The following is a 19,376-nucleotide window of genomic DNA, read 5'->3' as shown; positions in this document are numbered from 1 at the left end:
CAGCTCTGCCGTCCATGTTCACTCCAGCCTCTTACTCCCCACCTACGGACAGAGCTGCTGAGCTGGCGGCTCCAGCCCAGAAGACACTAGCCTGCTTGAAGGTAATGAAGACACGGGGGAGGGGGCCTGAGCCAGACCATCCACCCGGCTAGAGCACCGGAGCATGTACCAGGAGGCAGCTGTGGTAACAGGCTCTCCCACCTCCTGACCAGCCACCAGTTGGCTTCCAACTGGACCAAAGTTGCAAGGTTGCAGCACTCAAGATTCTAGAGAAAAAGTGAGGGCCTTGGTCCAGGACACTCCTCAAGGTTTGCAACATGGTGTCTGGGGCAGAGGGAGCTTCCACCCAAAGCTGGCACTTTTCAGAGCCTTCCCTTTCCCAAAGAAGCCCCGGGGAGACCAAGGCCTTCCAGTCAAAGACAGCACTAGAAAAACAGCCGCCATCGATAGCTGTTCCAGTCACAAGCCACACCTGGCGGTGAGTGTCACACGGACACTCCTCCCTGTGCCAGGGACCCGAGTGTCGACCCAGACAGAGGCAATGACGGCCCAGGAGGATGAAAGAAGGATTATACTCCCTTAAGAATGTTCACAGACCAAGGGACATCGTTCTTGGAGTCCTGGGGTAAAGCAAAAGACACTTCCCCTGGGAAGCTGTGAATGAAGCAACTTTCCAGAAGACCTGCCCACTAAATACCACTACTGCCACCTCCCATTGTGGAGATATCCACGGTCACACTCGGTGTAAAGGAGCCCTTGGCTCCCATCAGCCTAGGTGTCTTATCTCTTACACATGAGAAGGCTGACATTTGCTCACTCACATGGCCAGCAAGCTGAGGGGACAACACAGAGACACAAACCAGACACTCCTGCCTTGCTCAGAAGCACATCTCCCATCTACAGTACCTTTCTGAATCTCTGCAGCATTCACCTGGGTTCCAGAGCCAGGGAAGGAACATCTGAGAAGCTATGCTTACTCAAGCGACACTGGACAGAGCTCAGGCCAGCACACTGCACTGGCTGGCGAGTTGGGAGCCAGGCTTGGGCCTCCATTCGGCTGCTTCCTAGCCATGTGGTCCTCAACAGGCCACCTCCTCCAGACATCTGTCTCCTTCAGATGTGATTGAGAACGGACTCAGGAATAAAGACCACACCAACCCAGTACACTGCTGAACATTTCCATCAAGACCAGGGCCAAACTCTGTGAAGGGGTAGGGAGTTCATTTTCAGGTTTTTCTAGCCATGTGCTTAATCCACTCTGCCGTGCGGGAGCAAGACTACCACCGCCGACTCACACACAGGTGACTGGCCTCGCTCCACTCGAACTGGATGTGGCATATCAGCAAGCAGGCTGTAGCTGTCAACCCTACTGAAGCCATGACTTCTGGCTTCTAGGATAGACAGAGACACAGGAGAACAAAGGAAGTAAGAAGAACACAAGGGGGTCAAACAAAGCACCCAGCTTGTCTTGTCAAGAATATCAGTGTCTTGAGGGGAAAAAAGAAAGACAAGAACTGGATTAGAGTAAGCCAGAGACACAGGATGTCCCTAGAGTGAGTCCAGCTTTAAAAACAGCATTGTCAGGGCTGAACAGATGGCTTGGCGGGTGAAGTACTTGCTCTGTAAGCACAAGACCTGAGTACAGATCCCCAGCACTGCCATAACAAGCCAGGCATCTGTAACCCAGGCCATGGGACAGAAGTGGGGAGCCCGGGGCTTGCTGGCCAGCCAGTCTAGCAGAAACAGCAAGCTCCAGGTTCAGTGAGAGACCTTGTCTTAGAAAGTGGAGGACAACAGAAGTGGGCACTCGATACCGGAGTGTGTATCTGTGCACATGCATGTACTGGAACACACACACACACACACACACACACACACACACACACAGAAGAAAACTCAGTTATGCACGGATATGAGGAGGGTTAATACATATATATTACAGGTTAAGTTCTGTGGAAGTTTAAATGTAATTGACCCCCATAAGCTCAGAGGGAGGCATCCTGCTGAAGGAAGTGTGTCAATGTGGGGGATGGGCTTTGAAGTCTCTTTTGCTTAAGCTTCATTCAGTGACAAAAACCATTTCTTGTTGCCTGCAAGATTTAGGACTCTCAGTCTACTTCCTGTTGCCTTCTGATCAAGATGTAGCCAGCAACATGCTCCCCGCCGTGACAACAATGGACTGAACCTCTGAACTGTAATTGAGACCCCAATTAAATGTTTTTCTTTTATGAGAGTTGCATCAGTCATGGAGTCTCTTCAAGTAGTAGAAACCGTAACTAAGACAGTATTCCTTACCCAAAACACTCGGGACCAGAATGCATCTATCTTGGAGCTCTTTGGATTCTGGAATGTTCGCACAGACATTACTGTCTGGTCAAGCACCTCCCATTGCAGTCAGCCACTGTCCTACTCTGTGTAAAGGAGCCCATTAGCCTCCCATCAGCCGGGGCAACTGAATCTTATTCTACACGTGGGGAGAATGAGAAACACAGAGGCTATTCCAAAATCTGCAACATTCTGAGCATCATGAGGACACAAAGTTCTGAATTGTGGAGCACTCTGGATTTCCGATTAGGGATGCTCATCCTGTACCATCCCCTCCAGCATGATGGTGGCATCCTGGATTTGGAAGAGAAGTACACGTACGTACGTACACACACACACACACACACACACGCACGCACACACACACACACACACACACACACACACACACACACACACACACACGAATGAAAAAAACAAAAAAAACAAAAAAAAAACAAAACCAGCCAGAAGTGTGCGGCAAGCAGGCAAAAGCTGAGCTGCAGAGTCTAGGTAAGGCCCCAGGTGTTCACTCTAAACTTCTCTGCATCAAAATAAGCCTGTGCTGGGCACGGTGGTGTCTGTCAGTCCAAAGGAAGCTCTGTTTCCTCAACTTACGAAGGGCAGAAGGGACAAACAGCTATTTGCAGTGTCTGTTAGCATACCCGAACACGCTGACCTCCAGGCTCCCTCAGTGCCACACGCACCTGTTACACATTTCACAGCCCATGCTGGCAGCCTAGCCCTCTCACCTCCTTCCTACTGGAAACGCCCTCCAGCTCAAGGGCTTCCTCACCCAGAACTCCTCAGTCTCCTAAACCCTGCTATTGTAGCTGCTCTCTAGCTCTCTCACTCTCTCCCCCCTCCACCTTGCTGTCCCTGTCTCTATGTGTGCCCCCCTCTCATGTGCATCCGTCATCACCCCTCCCCTGTTCTAGACTCTTCCAGATACCACTGGCTGTTCTCTCTCTAATATCTACAATAAAAACCTTCCCTTTTTATAGGTGGTGCACTCCTTTAATCCCAGCACTCAGGAGGCAGAGGCAGGTGGATCTCTGTGAGTTTAACTTGTTCTACATAGTGAGATCCTGTCTCCAGAGAGAGAGAGAGAGAAACAGAGACAGAAAGACAGAGAGAGAGAGAGAGAGACAGAGAGAAACAGAGACAGAATGAAACAGAGATAGAAAGACAGAGACAGAGAGACAGAGACAGAGACAGAGAGAGAAGGAAAAAGAAAAGAAAGGAAGGAAGAGAACAAAGGAAACTGGCAGAACTGGAAGAATGGCTGCTAGGTCCCAGCTGTCTGGGGCAGGCAGAGAAACACCCTGAAGCCCAGCAGTGGGACTCAGAACATCTAGGCAGCATCTACCCAGCACTGCTTCCTGTCTTCCTTCAGTCCCCACATGCACACTCAGGCCAGTCAGCAAGCTTGGGCCTATGTGAACCAGGCAGTGAGGACAGCATCAGCCCTCTCCAGAGTGGAGGAGCTGCCCTTTTGCTCTGTCTCTGTCTCTACCTCCCTTTGGAATCTAGAACTTGGTCTCCAGGGCAGGGCCAACCCAGAAGCCTTCTCTCCATCAGCAGAGGGTTCTAAGGAAATAAAGACTAAGAAGCCAACCTTCCTCCTGGCCTTAGCATGCCCTCATCTTAGCATAGGACTCTCGGCTACTGAGGACAAGCAGTCTTGTAAAAAGCAGAAAGACGATCTCACTGGCCAGTGGCTGATGCCCTCTCCCAGGCCTAGCCACTGGGTGCCAGGTACTGCTGCCCCAAGGCTTCCTGTTTATCATCCTCCGAATCTCTTAACAACCCTGTGACAAACCCCAGTTTATTAAGCTCCTGCCAAGCCCTGTAGGGATCTCCACTGAGGGCCAAAGCTCTGGCTGGGCTGCCAGCTTTGAGCGCCTCTACTTCCCCTCTTCCAAACAGGCAGGCAGTCCCTTGATTCTCTGTTGACACAGAACTCCTTGAGGTCCCTGGGACACATGAGCTGTTTAACCTCCAGGTCTCTGCATATTCTGGTCAGTCCATTTCCCTAGACTGTTCCCTTGCCTATCCCCAGAGCCACACTCATAAGCACCCTTCAAAACTCACCGAACACCCATGAACTGGCATCTGTTAGCCTAGGTCTGCTTTTGCTAGCTTCCATATTTGGTCCCCAGTTTTCAACTGAGTAACACCTCAGCTGGTCTGAGTTGATAAATCTGTTCCCTGTGGTGAGGCAAGTATATTTTTAACTTGGGGAGATATGCAACAATAATTACAGTATAGACTGTGGTAGCATCTTGTGATATTGTTTTACAAAGGCTCTAGAACAGCACTGTCCAAGAGGGCAGCTATTAGCTACACCCACAGCTACTAAAATCAATTGAAAGTTATTGAAGTCACCAGTTTTGCTGGTACACACCTGTAATCTAAACACTTGGGAGGCAGAGGCAGAAGAATCAAAAGTTGGTGACTAGTCTTGGTTACACATCAATTCAAGGCCAAGCTGGGCTACACAAGTTCCCATTTTAAAAAGAAAAAGAAAAGGTTAAAAAAAGCCAACATTCCATTTCTCCACTCCTACACCTGAAATGCTCAGTAGGCACCCACAGCTGGGCTCTCGCCCTGGGCTGTACATGAAGTGAGTGGTCAGGACAGCCTGCTCAGAGTTCCCACGGGTACAGCAGAAGCTCTGCCCCATGGAGCAGCCAGAGGAGCGCTCCTCAAAGCCAAGTCCGAGAGGACCGAGTGGAGGAGGAAGACTGACCACACAGGAGGAGCTGTCTACTGCAGACAGAAATGAGAACAGAAGGCCAGCTCCTCCAGGAGAGAAACCACTGAACACAGAGCTAACTCCTCAAGGGCAAACTCACCCCAGACAAAGAAAACCCTATCCTGCTCAGGCGGCTTGGAATCCAAGCGTTTGACAACACAAGGTTATGGGGACATTTTTAGACATCGCCTGACAGAAATGCGTGCTCCTGTAAGCCTCAGTCTTACCCCTAAGAACGCATCCTATGGACTGGAATTGAATCCATGTGAACAAAGAGACACACGTGATGTTTCACAGCACCACGGCCTGTAATGAGCTAAAGGCTGGAAACACACCACCCTAGAACTTTCTAAATAAACTCGGGGACACCCGTGTGTGGCTGCCACAAAAAAAAAAAAAAAAAAAAAAGAAGAAAGAAAGAACACAGTGGGAGCAAGAGCCACTCCAGACAGTTGGAAAGGCTCCCACGACATACAGTTCAGCCAAAGGAGTAAGTTCACAGTGGCGCGATGCAGCCTCTGGGCCACAGGGCGCACCGTCTCTACTTGCTCTTCAAGGCCACAAAGAAACCGCAAGCTGCAGGGTTGGGTGTCACACAGATAAGGTAGCCACCGTTACTCAGGCTGCCTGGATCTCATTCTCTGGCCTAGGGAGGCCTAGAGCTGCATTTCCCCTGCCTCAGTCTGCCAAGTACTGAGATTGTGAGCACACACCATTATACTTGGCTCAGTTTTCTTTTTTTAAGACAAGATCTCATGTATGCCATGCTGACCTTGAACTTCCTATGTAGCTAACAGTGGACCTCTTTGTCTCCATCTCCCCAGTAATGGGATTATAGGGATGGGCCGCCATGCCAAGTTTATGCAGTACTGGAGACTAGAAACCAAAAGCTCACGCTTCCCAGGCCATACTCTTAACAGAGCTACATCTCTGGCACTACTCTGGTCTTTGTAACTGACCTCTGCACCACTCCCTAGGATCAAGGAAAGCGCTTATGTAGAATGCAGCTGGCAAATCTCCAGGTCAGAGTCTGAAGATGCAGAGTGGGCTCTTGAGAGCAAGTAACCCAGCTCTTTTCAGCTCCAGCTGGGAAGACCCCATGCCAGAAGGGCTCCAGGTAATGGATTCTTTCACAGCATCCCCAAGGATTCTGTCCATGTACACCTCTTGCCTTCATACCTACCCACTCTCAGAGGACAGCCACACAGAGTTCGTGCAAACTCACCTCTCATCTGGAGAGTCTACATGGAAGGTCCTCTCGATGACCGTGGTCCACTGCAGGCAGCGTATGACAAAGGTGTTGGGTCGTGGCCTCTCAGTCTTCATCAGCTGGCACTCTGTAGGCACAGGCAGGAAAGAGTGAGGGATGGTCCTGCTGCCTAAAGACCAAATTCCCCAAGCCATCTTTTGTGTGCCAACCCCCATACCAGATGATGCCAGGGACTGAGACAGTCCTGAGCATGTCCTCTAAGGCACAGGATGTCAGTCTTCACTTGCTCTTCAAGGGCACAAAGAACCTTTGAGCTGCAGGAAGGACTGCATAGACGGGGCGTAAGTGACAGTGAGGTTTTCACCAAGCACCCCCTCTACAGTTTCTTTCTTTCTTGGTTTCACCACATTCCCATAGTTCCAAGGATGAAACTTGGGGCTTAATTACACCAGGCAAAGGCTCTGTCACTGAGCAAGGGCTCTAGCTTCTTTTTTCTTGAGAAACAGGGTCTTACACTAAGTTATTCAGGCTGGCTGTGAACTCATTCTATAGTCCAGAAAGGCATTTTTCCTTCCAAACACTGAAGTCCACCACGTTTTGAAGGCCAAACCACCAGCAACAACTGAGAAGTCAAGGCCAGATAGGGAAGGACACAGAAGGTGTCCGACCCAGCCTGGGGCCGTGGGGAGGACTTTCCTGAGGGTGGAGCATCTCTGAGCTGAGACCAGAAGGCAGGGGGGCCAAGTTAGTAAGACAGAGTGCAGTGCAAGGCAGGCCACAGGAGACAGAAGCCTCAGGTCTAGAGAGGCTGGTCAAGCTGGTCAGGCAGAGCCTTGGAAATCATAGTGAGGAATGCAGACTCTCTCTGGGGCCACAGGGAGCCATGAAAGGGATACTGACAAAGCGAGGCAGGTCCCTCTTGCTGAAGGCCAGCGCCAGCAACAGAGAGTTAATGGGCAGAATGGGTTAGGGTGGAATAGAGCAGGGCTGGGGAGGGAAGGACACTGGGCTGCAGGGCAGAGAGAACCAGACCCAGGCCACTGCCTGAGATCTAGAGCAAACAGATGAGATGAAGATGCAGAGAGGGAGAAAGAAGAGTGTGGGTGGAGGGACAGGAAGGTCAGCCTGGGATATGGCAAGGATGGAGCTCTAGAGGCCACCCACGAAAAAATTTTCAAGAAGCTGCTGGAGATGGGCTGGCAGCTCAAGTGAGAAGCTGGAGCTGCTAACAGATGTGCCAGGGCCATGGGCACAGGAAGAGAGTGCCAGAAAAAGGCTTTCTGCAAAGAGGTGGGCACTAGGCTGGGTTCCAGAGTCTGCAGAAGGGAGAGAGAGCTGGAGGGACAAGCAGAGGCTGTAGCAAGGCCCTCAGAGAGGATGGGTTCTGGGGTGATGGAGACAGGGCAGTCTGTGAAACATTCTCAGCAGGTATCCCAAAGACATAGTACTGGTCCACAGTGAAGGAAGCAGACAGGAGCACAATGGGATTCTTGGACTTGTCAAGCTGGTCAAGCTTAGCTGGGCAACACACGCCTTTAATCCCAGCAGAGGCAGAGGCAGGCGGATCTCTAAATTTGAGGCCAGCATGATCTACAGAGTGAGTTCCACAACAGCCAGGGCTACACAGAGAAACCTTGTCTTGAAAAACCAGGTTAGGTACCACAGGGGGAACTGGGGACATACAGTGAGCTCTGAGCAGAGAGGAGGGACAACTTTGTTAACGGAACAGACAGGACACCAGCTGGAACCACAGAGCCTGAGGAGGTGGGTGTGCAGAACCATCAGGACTTCTCACTGTCCCCAGAAAGGAAAAGGGCCACTGACAAGGAGCAACAGCAAGAAAGGGTAGAAGTAAGATCTGAAGATGAACAGGCCTAAGACAGGTTCTGGCTCGAGCAAAACCGTGTCCCATGTGTCCCAAACACCTGCCAGCAAAGCTGTGAACTGTGGAACTCCAGCCTCCTTGTGCTGAAACGCACCTGCTACAGAGAAATTGTTCAGAGGGGGTAAGGTCTGGTCAGGGGCCTCAGGCCTCTCCTTATACCCAATGAAAGAACCATCACTCTTCAGAAGGAAGTAACGGGGCCTCCAGGTCTTGATGTATTCACCTGAAATGAGGCAGAAGGAGAAAAGGTCAGGGCAAGGTTAAACAATGTCCCAGCAGGCAGGCAGTGCAAGATGACAGTGACTCACGGGGGCACCACATTGGGAGGAAGGTAGATGAGAGTCTCTCCCAAGGGAGCCTTGGAGATGGCACCTGCTGACGCAAGCTGGGGCACTGGGCTGGGCCCAAGTGATCCACAGGTCATGCCTGGCAGGAAGGCACCTGCAACAGTGTCCCAGGGCACCACTGCCTTAGCATATATGGCAGTAGCAAGCTATCCTTGCCAGCAAAGACTGCCCTAAGGGATGCCTGGCCTCCAAACACTCAGGTCCCCTAGGCTGGTATTTATCGCCATAGCCATGCAGGGGATCAGACGTCAAAACACTCTCCCACCCTCCAAGTACCCCTTGATCACTTCCATTTCTCCTGAGTGAATATTCAAGTCCCCTGATTATAGGTACACACATATACACACCCAATACTTCCCAAGGACCCACTCCTTAAAAGATTTCTGAGAGCTGGGCAGTGGTAGTCCACACCTTTAATCCCAGCACTCAGGAGGCAGAGGCAGGAGGACCTCTGAGTCCAAGGCCAGCCTGATCTACAGAGCGATTTCCAGGATAACCAGGGCTACACAGAAAAACCCTGTCTTGAAAAACTAAAAAATAAAATAGAAAAAAATATATGTGATTACACACACACAAAATGACATGGAAAAGCGCGCGCGCACACACACACACACACACACACACACACACACACACACACACACACACACACATCCACAGGAACACTACCCATACAGTCAAATAAGAGAAGTGGTCTGGGGAGATGCCTCCTCAGGGATAAGAGGTCTTGCCACTGCCGCAATGAGAACCAGAGTATCAATTCCCTACACTTGAATAAAAGTCAGGTATGGCTTCATGTTCCCAATAACCTGTAACCTAACACTGAGGAAGGATGGGAGGCAGAGGCAGGAGGATGGCTGGGGTATGTTGTTTGCTAGCTTCATCAAAACCTAGCAAGGTCCAGTTCAGTAAGAGACCTGTCCCAAAGGAGTAAGATGGAGAGTGACAGAGCAGAGGACACCCAGGGATGTCTCTGTACACACATACACTACACACACAAAGCAGAAAGAAACGGGGCCAGCAGGATGGCTCGGTGCATGCTGAGTACACAGTAAAGAGAACCAACTCCCACAGTGTTTTCTGACCTACACCAGGGCACCCATTTTGTGGGGGTTTTTATTTTATGTTTTTAATTTTTTAAATATTTTTACTTTATGTGTGAATGTTTTGCCTGTAGGGATGTATGTGTACCATGTGCATGCCTGGTACCTGCAGAGGCCAAAAGGTGTTGGATCTTTTGGAACTGGAGTTACGAATAGGTGTGGGCCTTCATGTGGGATCCAATCTGGTTCCTCTGCAAGAGCAGATGGTGCTCTCAACCATAGAGCCATCTCCCTAGACCAATGTGTGTTTTTTAAAAGTGGAAACAATCCAAATGCCCATCACAAACCTGCTGGACCCATATGCTGGGCTACTATTTGGTCAGAAAAAGAAATAACAGACTGCCGCTCCATTCTACAGAGAGGCTGAACCACCCCTTCTGCCTAAGGCAAAGAAGGCAATCAATCACAAAGCGCCACAAATCGAGGACCTTCAACTATGTGACAGTGTGAAAGGGACAGGCATTCTGGAGAAAGTGTATTTCACATTTTGGATATTAACCTTTTCCCAGAATACAGTGGGATTCTCTCACATGTGGGGCTCTCAGTCAGCCCTGCAATTTTAAGAGGACACAACCAAAACCATGCTATTCCGGTGTGGCTATGGTATGATGCTCAGGAAAGCTATGAGCGTCAGGTGTGTTCGCAGTGTGACGTTTCTAACTTACAACATGTTTTCCCAAGTTCAGGAGAATATATATGTATATATATCTCCATCCATCCGCTTATATAAAATGTCCAGAATAGCTAACTCTGTGAAGATGAAAGTGGATTAAAGGTTGCCTGGGACTGGGACAACAAGGAGTCTGGAGACGGGAATGTGAGAACCAATGTGAGAAAGGTTCTTTTTAGGGTAGTAAAAACTGTCTAAAACTGGAAGCCGGGTGTGATAACTCACACTTGTAATCCCAGCGGTTGGAAGGCTAAGGCAGGAAGATTTTGGAAAGTTCCAGGGCTATCCTGGGCTACACAGGGCAGCCTGGTCTAGAGTGAAACAGCGTCTTAAACCAAAACAAACCAAATAGTCTAAAACTGACTGTAATAAGAGCTGTACTGAGAAGACAGAGGCAAGACAGACTTGGGAATCTGAAGCCAACCTGTACATCACAGGACAGCTTGCTTCAGAAGAAAGGGAAACTACACTATGACCAAGTAAATATAAAGACAGTCCAGCCATTAGCCAGAGTTTCAATCTTCTAGTCATTTGCTGGAATGTCAAACAAAAGGAAAGAGAAAGACGAGAGGCACTAGTGTTTGTTCTCCAGGCCTCTCAGGAAATGCCGAGTTGCTCCCTTGGCCACATATATGGGAATATCCAAGAAGAGAGGCAGGGTAGACATCAAAGGGATGGAAGGACTCAAAAAGGAACACCCCATAAAAGTTACCATGGCAAAACTGGAAGAGTCTACAATGTCATCCAGCATGCTGTTGGCACGGCTACAAACAAGCAAGCTCTGGGCAGGACCGCTGCCAGGAGAATTAATGCGTGTAGTGAGCATATGATGCTCTCTAAGAGCCGACAGCTTCCTGAACCGGGTGCGGGAAAATGATCAGAGAAAGAAGGAAGCCAAAAAGAAAGGTTCCCAGGTTCAATGGACATGCCAGCCTACTTCCCCTAGAGATCTACAAATGGAAAGGAGCCCAAGCTGATGAACTCCCTATGAATTCAGTTTATTAGGAATAAAAATAAAAGGAAAGTAACTTCAGACTAGAAAAAAAATGGTTCAGGATATGAAAATCAATCAATGTGGTAAACAGCTCAGTCACGTTGATAGATACAGCACCAGGTGTCAGAGCGTTCACCACACAGGGTACACAAGGGAAGTCCCTCAGCACAACACAGGGCACAGAAGAAAAGCCCATGCTGCTGTCCAGACTGCCAAGTTCCCCACGGTCAGGAAAAGACCACGATGCCTGTTTTCACCAGTGCTAAGCAAACTTACTATTTGGTCATGATGAACTGCTGCTCCATTCTACAGAGCAGCTGAACCACCACTAGGTCGAAGGCAAAGAAGCCAACCACTGTTTTCTGACCCAAAAAGTAAGAGGTGTCCACACTGAAAGGAAAGTAGTAAAACTCTATTTATTTGCAGGAAACAAGATCCCACATAGTGAAAAGTCACAGAAGAATCCACAAAAGCTAGGATGTAGCTCAGCTGGTGTGTGTGTGTGTATACAGATATACATATATATTTATTTATCTTACATACACTATATATATGATATATATTTTTTAAGAGGGCTGCAGAGGTGACTCAGCAATCAAGATTACTAATTGATCACTGAACAATTAAGATCAATATGTATTATATGTAAACATATATTATATATATTAAAGGGGCTGGAGAGATGGCTCAGCAATTAAGATCACTGGCTGCTCTTCCAGAAAACCCAAGTTCAGTTCCCAGTACCCACATGGCATCTTATAATTGTCTAAAATTCTAATTCCAGGGAATCTGTGGGCACTGCATGTACATGGTACACAGATATGCATGCAGCCAAAATACACATAAAATGTAAATTAAAAAAATTTTTTTTTTTTTGTTTTCTGAGATGGGGTTTCTCTGTGTAGCCCTGTCTGTCCTGAAACTCACTTTATAGACTGGGCTAACCTCAAACTCAGCAATGCGCCAGCCTCTGACTTCCAACTGCTGAGAGTAAAGGTATGTGCTGCTATGCTTGGCTGAATAAAAATACTTTTTCAAAAAAGAAAAATTTTAAATTCTGTACTGGTTAGTTTTCTGTAAATGTGATACATCTGGGGTCATGTGGGGAAGATGGAATCTCAATTGAGAAATGCTTCCATCAAGTCTCTGGGTTATTTTCTCAACAACTGATGTGGGAGGGTCCGTTCCGGTGCAGGCTGTGCTCCCACTGGGCAGGGAGGCAGGCCGAGCAAGCCATGAGAAGAAGCAGGCGAGAAAGCAGCACTACTTCATGGCCTCACCTCAGTTCCTGCCCTGACTTCCTGTCACGATGGACTACAACTATAAGCTGAAATTTCCTTCCTAACTTGCTCATTTGTGGCCTTTATCACAGCAACAGAAAATAAACGAAGGGCTAGACACATGGCTCAGTAGTTAGGAGTACTTGCTGCTCTTCTGAAGGACCAGAATTCAGCTCCCAGCACCAATATCTGGTAGCTCACAACTGTCTGTAACTCCAGCTCCTGAGAAATGTGATGCTTCCAAGGGTACCTATACTCATGTGAACACCACCCCGTATAACTAAAAATAATAAAAAGTACATCTTAAAAAAACAGGATTTAAAGAAAGAAGGAAGGAAGGGAGGGAGGGAGGGAGGGAGGGAGGGAGGGAGGAAGGAAGGAAGGAAGGAAGGAAGGAAGGAAGGAAGGAAGGAAGGAAGGAAGGAAGGAAGGAAGGAAAACTAAGACAAATTCCATTAAATGGGGGCTGTGGAGCAGGCTCACCAGGTAAAGTGCTTGCCATACAACCATGGGGACCTGAGTGTGCAGCTCCAGCATGCACATAAAAGCCAGGCATGGCAGGGTATGCCTGGAATTCCTATAATCTGGGGGGCAGAGACAGAAGGATCTGAGAGAGCTTGCTGGCTAGCCAACTGCCCAGCCTAATTTTTATTTATTTGTATTTATTATTTCATGTATAAGCTTAGTATCCAAAATATATCAACAACTCTTATTATCAACAAGAGAGCGATGAGCCCACGGTTTAGAGAGGTCGAGGACCTGGGCAGCTATTGCACCAGAGATAGGTCAAGCAGAGCTGGCGGCGGCGGCACACGCCTTTAATCCCAGCACTCGGGAGGCAGAGGCAGGCGGATCTCTGTAAGTTCGAGGCCAGCCTGGTCTACAGAGTGAGTTCCAGGATAGCCAGGGATACACAGAGAAACCCTGTCTTGAAAAAACAAAAAGACAGGCTAAGTACATCAAGAATGTCACATCTTGGGCACTGAGAGAATGCAAACTGAAACTATGATAAAACAAACAAACAATGATTACGCCAATGATTACCACGTTTAAGTGAGCACAGGAGAATCAGGAGTTCCAGGTCATCCTAGCTAATGAGACTATCTCAAAAAAAAAAAAAAAAAGGATTGGAAGGAAACCAGGTATCCAAATATTATACCCTTTGTTCAGAGTGACACCAGCTCACAACTGCCAAGAGAAAGAAGTGATGCCAATGTAGATACAGTCAAAGGATGGAGTTTTAAATGTCCTATACCCACATATTTCTTTTATATTTATTATAAAAGGAGTTAGAGGTTGGGGAGATGGCACAGTGGTTAAAAAGTGCTTCCCACCCTTGCAGAGGACCCAGGTAGGGTTCCCAGCACCCACACGGGTCAGCGCCGTCTCCTGTAACTGCGGCTCTACAGGATCAGAGAGCCTCTTCTGGCCTCCATGGGTACCACAGACACATGCGTGCATACAGACAGACAAACAGATACACATAAAGAAAAAACAAAAAAGGAATGAAGCAGTGACACAAGGAATACCACAGATAAGCACTAAGTCGAGGAGAAGCCGCCGGTCACAAAGGCCATGGCATCTGATCCCAGCGCTGGGAAGTGGCTAGAGCAGATCAGTCCACAAAGATGGAAGCACTGTTGCTGGCAGGTGCTAGGAAGAAGAGGGGGAGACCCACTGCTTAGTGGGTTCAAGGTCTTCCTGTGGGTGATGAAGCATTTGGGACTTTAGAGAAGGACTGGTTACCTAACACCACGAATGGATAAAGGTCACTCGGTTATACAAGTTAGAAAGGCTTACTTCATATTATGGAAATTTTGCCGATTGAAAAGGGAAAACATGAGAAAAACTGAAGCTGGGAGTGTAGCTTAGAGCACTTGCTTAGCACGGAAAGGCCCTGGATCTGCAACACGCACTACTTAAACAACAAGCAAAAACGACCGGCAACGACAAAATACCCTAACGCAGCAGCTACTGCCCGGGTGGGACGTGGGGTGCTGGAGTCTGCCTTGCGCTTTCTTCATCTGGACACTGGCACAGGAGAGAAAATGACCCAGGGCACTTATCTGTGCTGTTTCACACTTTAGCAACAAGAAGCCTACAGGAAAAGTGAAGAAAAAAATCTCCTAGTCTAATCCTCACAGTCAAAAGAGAACACTGAGTCAGAGAGGCTCACTTTCATGGCAGGAATCACAGGACTGGCTCTCTGGGCGGCTGGTGCTGGAGTCAGAACACTCCCCGACCACTCTGCAGTCTGCCTCCACGCCAGCAGGGGAGACAGAGTGTCCTGCTAAGGTGGCGTGATGGCTAAAGCCCAGTCACAAACAGGATCTGGTGGTGGTCGTACCATCCAGTCAGTCAAACCCTCAGTCCCTACTGAGGAAGTAAACGGCAGCACACATGCAGGCCAGGCCTTGAGCCCAGTCAAGCTGAGCATCAGAGGGCCAGGGTCCCACTTAGCTCTCTGCCAAGGCCTGGGCAATCAATCACTTTTGCTGCTAGTCTGCCCTCAACAACACAGGCTTACCCGGGGCAGAGCCTGAGACCTGACAGACTGGGAGTAAACCAGTACAGTGATTATTTTAACCAGCAGGAGTGGGAATGGGTTAGCACAGATGCCCAGATATCAGGAGGCAGCAGGGCCCTGTTTCTGTCGGCCACTACTCGGATGACCAAGGGCTACACCTGTGTGCGTGCGCATTGTGTATTCAGCGCAGGTGAGCCAGACAAAAGACAAGGACAGGCCAGCAGCCAATTCAACTCAGCCCTTACCACACAAACACAGACGTGAAGCTCTAAAAGGAGCCAGAGCCAAGACTCATTTTGTCAGCCAAGTCTGGGCTAGAAACAAACCCCACCACCCTCACGGTTCTCTAGCCACCACTCTCCCCACTTCTAACACCTTAATCCAGTGAACCCAGGCAAACTCCAGCCAAGGGACAGCCTAACACACCCTAGCACAGTCGCCACCACACACAATCCCAATCCTTCACTCAGCAGTTGTTTGCTGAGCACCTACTATATGTCAAACATTTCTTGAGGCAATCAAGACAGTGTAGTAAATATACCACATGAAAATCTGGCCTAAAGGGGGTTGACATCAGGCGCTTAGATTGTTAACTCATCTTACAGACTCAGAACCAAGCATAGTAGCTCACACCTGTGATCCCAGTTCTAGGGAGGCTGAGGCAGGATTACTGCAATGCTGACATCAGCCTGGAATACCAGAAAACCAAAAGATCCAAGACAGGTGGCGCAGTTCACCCACTGTCACGTCAAAAGGAAGTGACAGGGCCAATGTCAGGATCTGTCAGGTGACAATGTTTGGATGGTTGCATCTGACAGTCTCAAACTCACTCAGGGCTCAGTCTGAGGCACTGGAGTGCCCTGAATGCCGCCTGCTGTGAGGAGGCAGGAAATGGGTTCCCTCTGCTGTTCTGCTGGCCCCGAGGAGCAGCCCATCCCATGTGGGCTGGCAGGACAGGTCCTCATCGGCCATCTGTTATTCAAATGTGCCCCTCTTGCTCCCCTCAGGATGCCGATTGTCCTGCTACCACGTGCCACTGCCTGTGAACCATGGGACTCTTGCTCCTCCAGGAAGCCACCCCAACCACCAGATGCAGCATGGCTCCCCGATGTAGGCCTCATACCCACCTTCCTCTCACTGCTTGATTTTACTTCATAACATAGGCCATCACTGGATAGCAAGGTCTGCCTGACACCTGACCTCCCCAGGATGTCACATGTTACCATGCAGACGGGACCCCTGACTGCGTCTCTGAGGTCCAGAGCAGCCCCCAGCACACAGGAGCCACGGCATGAGTTAAGCACTGAGGGAATGAAGTGTCTGTGGACCAGCTTCTTCAGCCCTGCCACCTTTCCCACCCAGGAGAAGGTCCCTGAAGGCCAGCAGCAACAAAGCCAGCTCTCGGCACATGCTGCTTCCTTATCTGCCTCCTAGTGTCACATGGCATCTGGTACAGGCACAGGGGAGCCTGGCCTTTCAAGGTCTAGTCTCCTCTCTATCCATGACCTCACCAGGGCCTCAGCTTCCTGTCACACACACAACTGGACTAGGTCCCGCCTGGCTCCCGGTATCCCAGGCTTCCTGTCCCCAGCAGAGGACTGGAGCTGTGGGGCGTGAGTCCGCCTGTTCAGCTTCCATCTCCCTCTGCTCCAGCTACAATATTCCTAGAAACACCAGGCACACGCAGCTCTCTGAGCCTTTGTCCTTTCTGACCCTCCCACGGGACACCTTTTCCAGGCGATTTTGGTGGCTCTGGTACCGGACACCTCTTTCTCCAGGCTCTGTTCATTGTCACCTCCTGAGAGTGCCTCCCCACAAGCCTGCCTCTGCCCAGCCCCTTGACCCCTCATTCACATGGCACTTCTTACCACCTAACACTGTATCTATTTACTTACTGTGTTACTACTCCGGGTGGAACATGGTCTCCACAAGGTCCCGGAACCTTACAACCAATGACTACTTGATAAATAAGCACTGAGCATCGCCTGGCTGTGTTACTTGAGTGCCACATGACTACCCCCTCTAAGCCTCAGTTTCTTCATCTGTAAGATGGAGGTATGAATGAGATCACTGACAAAGATGCCAAGCCTGAATCCTTATCTGGGCTCCTTCAGGGGTGCCCAGCTAGGGCCACAGGGTAATGGTACCTTGAGCTGGAGCACAGGTGCTAGAGGAGAACGGGATGCAAGAGGAGACACACAATCTGGGAGCAAAAGTGAGCCTTACCACGTTTGTGGAGCCAGCCTTCTTTGATGACAGAGACCTCATTCATGGTGGCAGCATTAACACGCTGTCACCTAGCTTGGGATGGCTCAGGGCAGCAGGACATGCAGGAGGCGCCTCGGATACAGTTCGGTCTACAAGAGACAAGAGAGGAGCTGTGAGGGTGGGAGCCCCAGCCTGGGCTCTGAGGCCCTTTGGCTCTGTGGCTGGCCGGGCATTTGGTATAGCCAGGGAGCCAGGGAGCCAGGGAGCCAGGGAGAGTTCTTCCCTTGGGGCCCAATCCTGAGGGAGAAACATGGGGTCCCAAAAGAGCTGAATGTGCACAGGCTCTGCACCAAAGCTCTTCCCTAAACCGGGGGGGTGTGGTGGTGGTGGTGGTGGTGCACGCCTTTAATCCCAGCACTCAGGAGGCAGAGGCAGGGGGATCTCTGATTTCGAGGCCAGTCTGATCTACAGAGTGAGATCCAGGACTACACGGAGAAACCCTGTCTCGAAAAAACAAACGAACAAACAAAAACCAAAGCTCTTCCCTTCACACCTAGGCTGGACAGGAAGACAGCAAGGTAGCTGCAGCCCCACCCCCTGCCTCACCCCAACGCCCCAGCACTGAGGTAACCCAGGATGAATCAGACAGCCCTGGGCACCCAGGGTGTGCTCAAAGCCACCAGCATCTGCCTGCCCCCAAGTCAGACAGACAGACTCATACACACACTCATTTCTTTCCAAATCAACCTGCCACCTTAAGCAAAATAAATACTGCTTCTCCCAAGTACAGGGAGGTCCCTGTCATCCCAGCTTCCGTTTCCTCCCTGTTCCCACCAAGAATGAGAAAAATGCAAGTCTCAGAAGCTCTGGCACCTGAGGGAACCCACTGCATACACACTCGTCTGGAGCCTAGAGGCCAGTCCTGGGGTTTGACCAAGGTCCTGGTCCCTTCTCCAAGACCTCTGCATCTGTCCTCAGGGACAAACAGCCAACAGACTAACGGACGCCGAAGCTGCTGTTAAGTCTCAGGTTCCCTGAGCAGAAGGGGGGAGGACAAATGTGGGCAGCCACCAGCTGGGCCCTTACCTGGAAGCCTGGGCCTGGACTGGGGCCATGGAGCCCAAAGTGCCTTGTGCCTGCCTCTCCCAACCCAGGGTTATTTGCGGACAGCAGGTCAGGAGCTACAGAGGCCCCTGGAGAAGTGGCAGCTGGCCCTAGGGACACCATGGGCATCAGCTTTCTCTCGTGCCCCAGGGGAGCTGGTGGGCTGGACACAGGACTGCCTGGCATGTGACAGTGGCAGGCTGCCCAGGCCCTGGCAGAAGGAGGGAGCTAAGCGGGAGGGAGTGAAGGGAGGGCGAGGTGGCCGAACACGGGGAGGACGGGCGGTGGGAGAGCACAAGCTGGACTCCAAGCCACAAAGGCAACGAGGGAGTGTGGGGCCGAGACAGCAACAAGAGCCTCCCCCACATGTAGACCCCAAACACACAGGAGCACAAAGGCTCTCGGCCCTAAACACCCCACCAAAGTCAACCTCCCACTTCCTCTCTACGCTGGCTGGCAGGATCCTATTCCACATTCGCCTGGAGGCTTACCCCCCTGTCCCAACTCAGCAGCCAAAGGACTCTCAAAAACGAGCCAGTCTTAAGCCAATCATGGTGGCGCACACCTCTGATCCCAGCACTTGGGAGGCAGAAGCAGGTGGATCTCTGTGAGTTGGAAGCCAGTCTGGTCTACAGAGTGAGCTCCAGGACAGCCAAACAAAGAGTCTGTCTTTCTTAGCTCAAAATCCCCTATGGTTCCCCATGTCCTCGTCAAAAAGGCCCAAGTCCTCAGTTTGGCACTCAAGGCTGACCCGTCTCACTGTCTCGTTCCAGCAGCTGTCTGCTCGCCCACCCTGCACACTTGCCCTGCTCAGTCCTCTCCCACTTTCCTCAGCCTTCCGTCTACATCTGACTTGTCCTTCCATGTCCAAAGCCTTCACAGCTTCCCAATGTGTTTCGAAAACAGAACAAAGTCCTCCCTGCTCCAAAGTGGCCACACGAGTGGTTCCTGAACCAAGAAAGCAAGGGTGCACTATCATGACAGGG

General features: G+C 50.2%; 1 protein-coding gene across 7 annotated transcripts in view; it reads right to left on the bottom strand.

The window, feature by feature from the left end:
* The window catches only part of Akt2 (AKT serine/threonine kinase 2), a 49,868-nt gene that overhangs the window by 14,373 nt on the left and 16,119 nt on the right, over nucleotides 1–19,376 (bottom strand). For 3 of the 7 annotated variants that reach the window (XM_006995816.4, XM_006995817.4, XM_076574823.1), the window contains 3 exons: nucleotides 17,305–17,435; nucleotides 8,252–8,380; nucleotides 6,288–6,399 (listed from right to left, as the gene is read on the bottom strand). In XM_006995816.4, coding sequence (XP_006995878.1) covers nucleotides 6,288–6,399; nucleotides 8,252–8,380; nucleotides 17,305–17,350 — 287 coding nt within the window. In that variant the 5' untranslated portion in view covers nucleotides 17,351–17,435. Of the gene's footprint in view, nucleotides 1–3,673; nucleotides 3,819–6,287; nucleotides 6,400–8,251; nucleotides 8,381–17,304; nucleotides 17,436–18,159; nucleotides 18,183–18,372; nucleotides 18,579–19,376 lie in introns of those variants that run through there. The other 4 variants (XM_015989233.3, XM_015989234.3, XM_042273325.2 and 1 more) reach the window with 4 other exon arrangements.

Source organism: Peromyscus maniculatus, chromosome 1 (assembly GCF_049852395.1).
Source record: "Peromyscus maniculatus bairdii isolate BWxNUB_F1_BW_parent chromosome 1, HU_Pman_BW_mat_3.1, whole genome shotgun sequence".
NCBI lineage: Eukaryota > Metazoa > Chordata > Mammalia > Rodentia > Cricetidae > Peromyscus > Peromyscus maniculatus.
The sequence above is the reverse complement of the archived record's forward strand: the minus strand, read 5'-3'. Positions and strand labels throughout refer to the sequence as shown.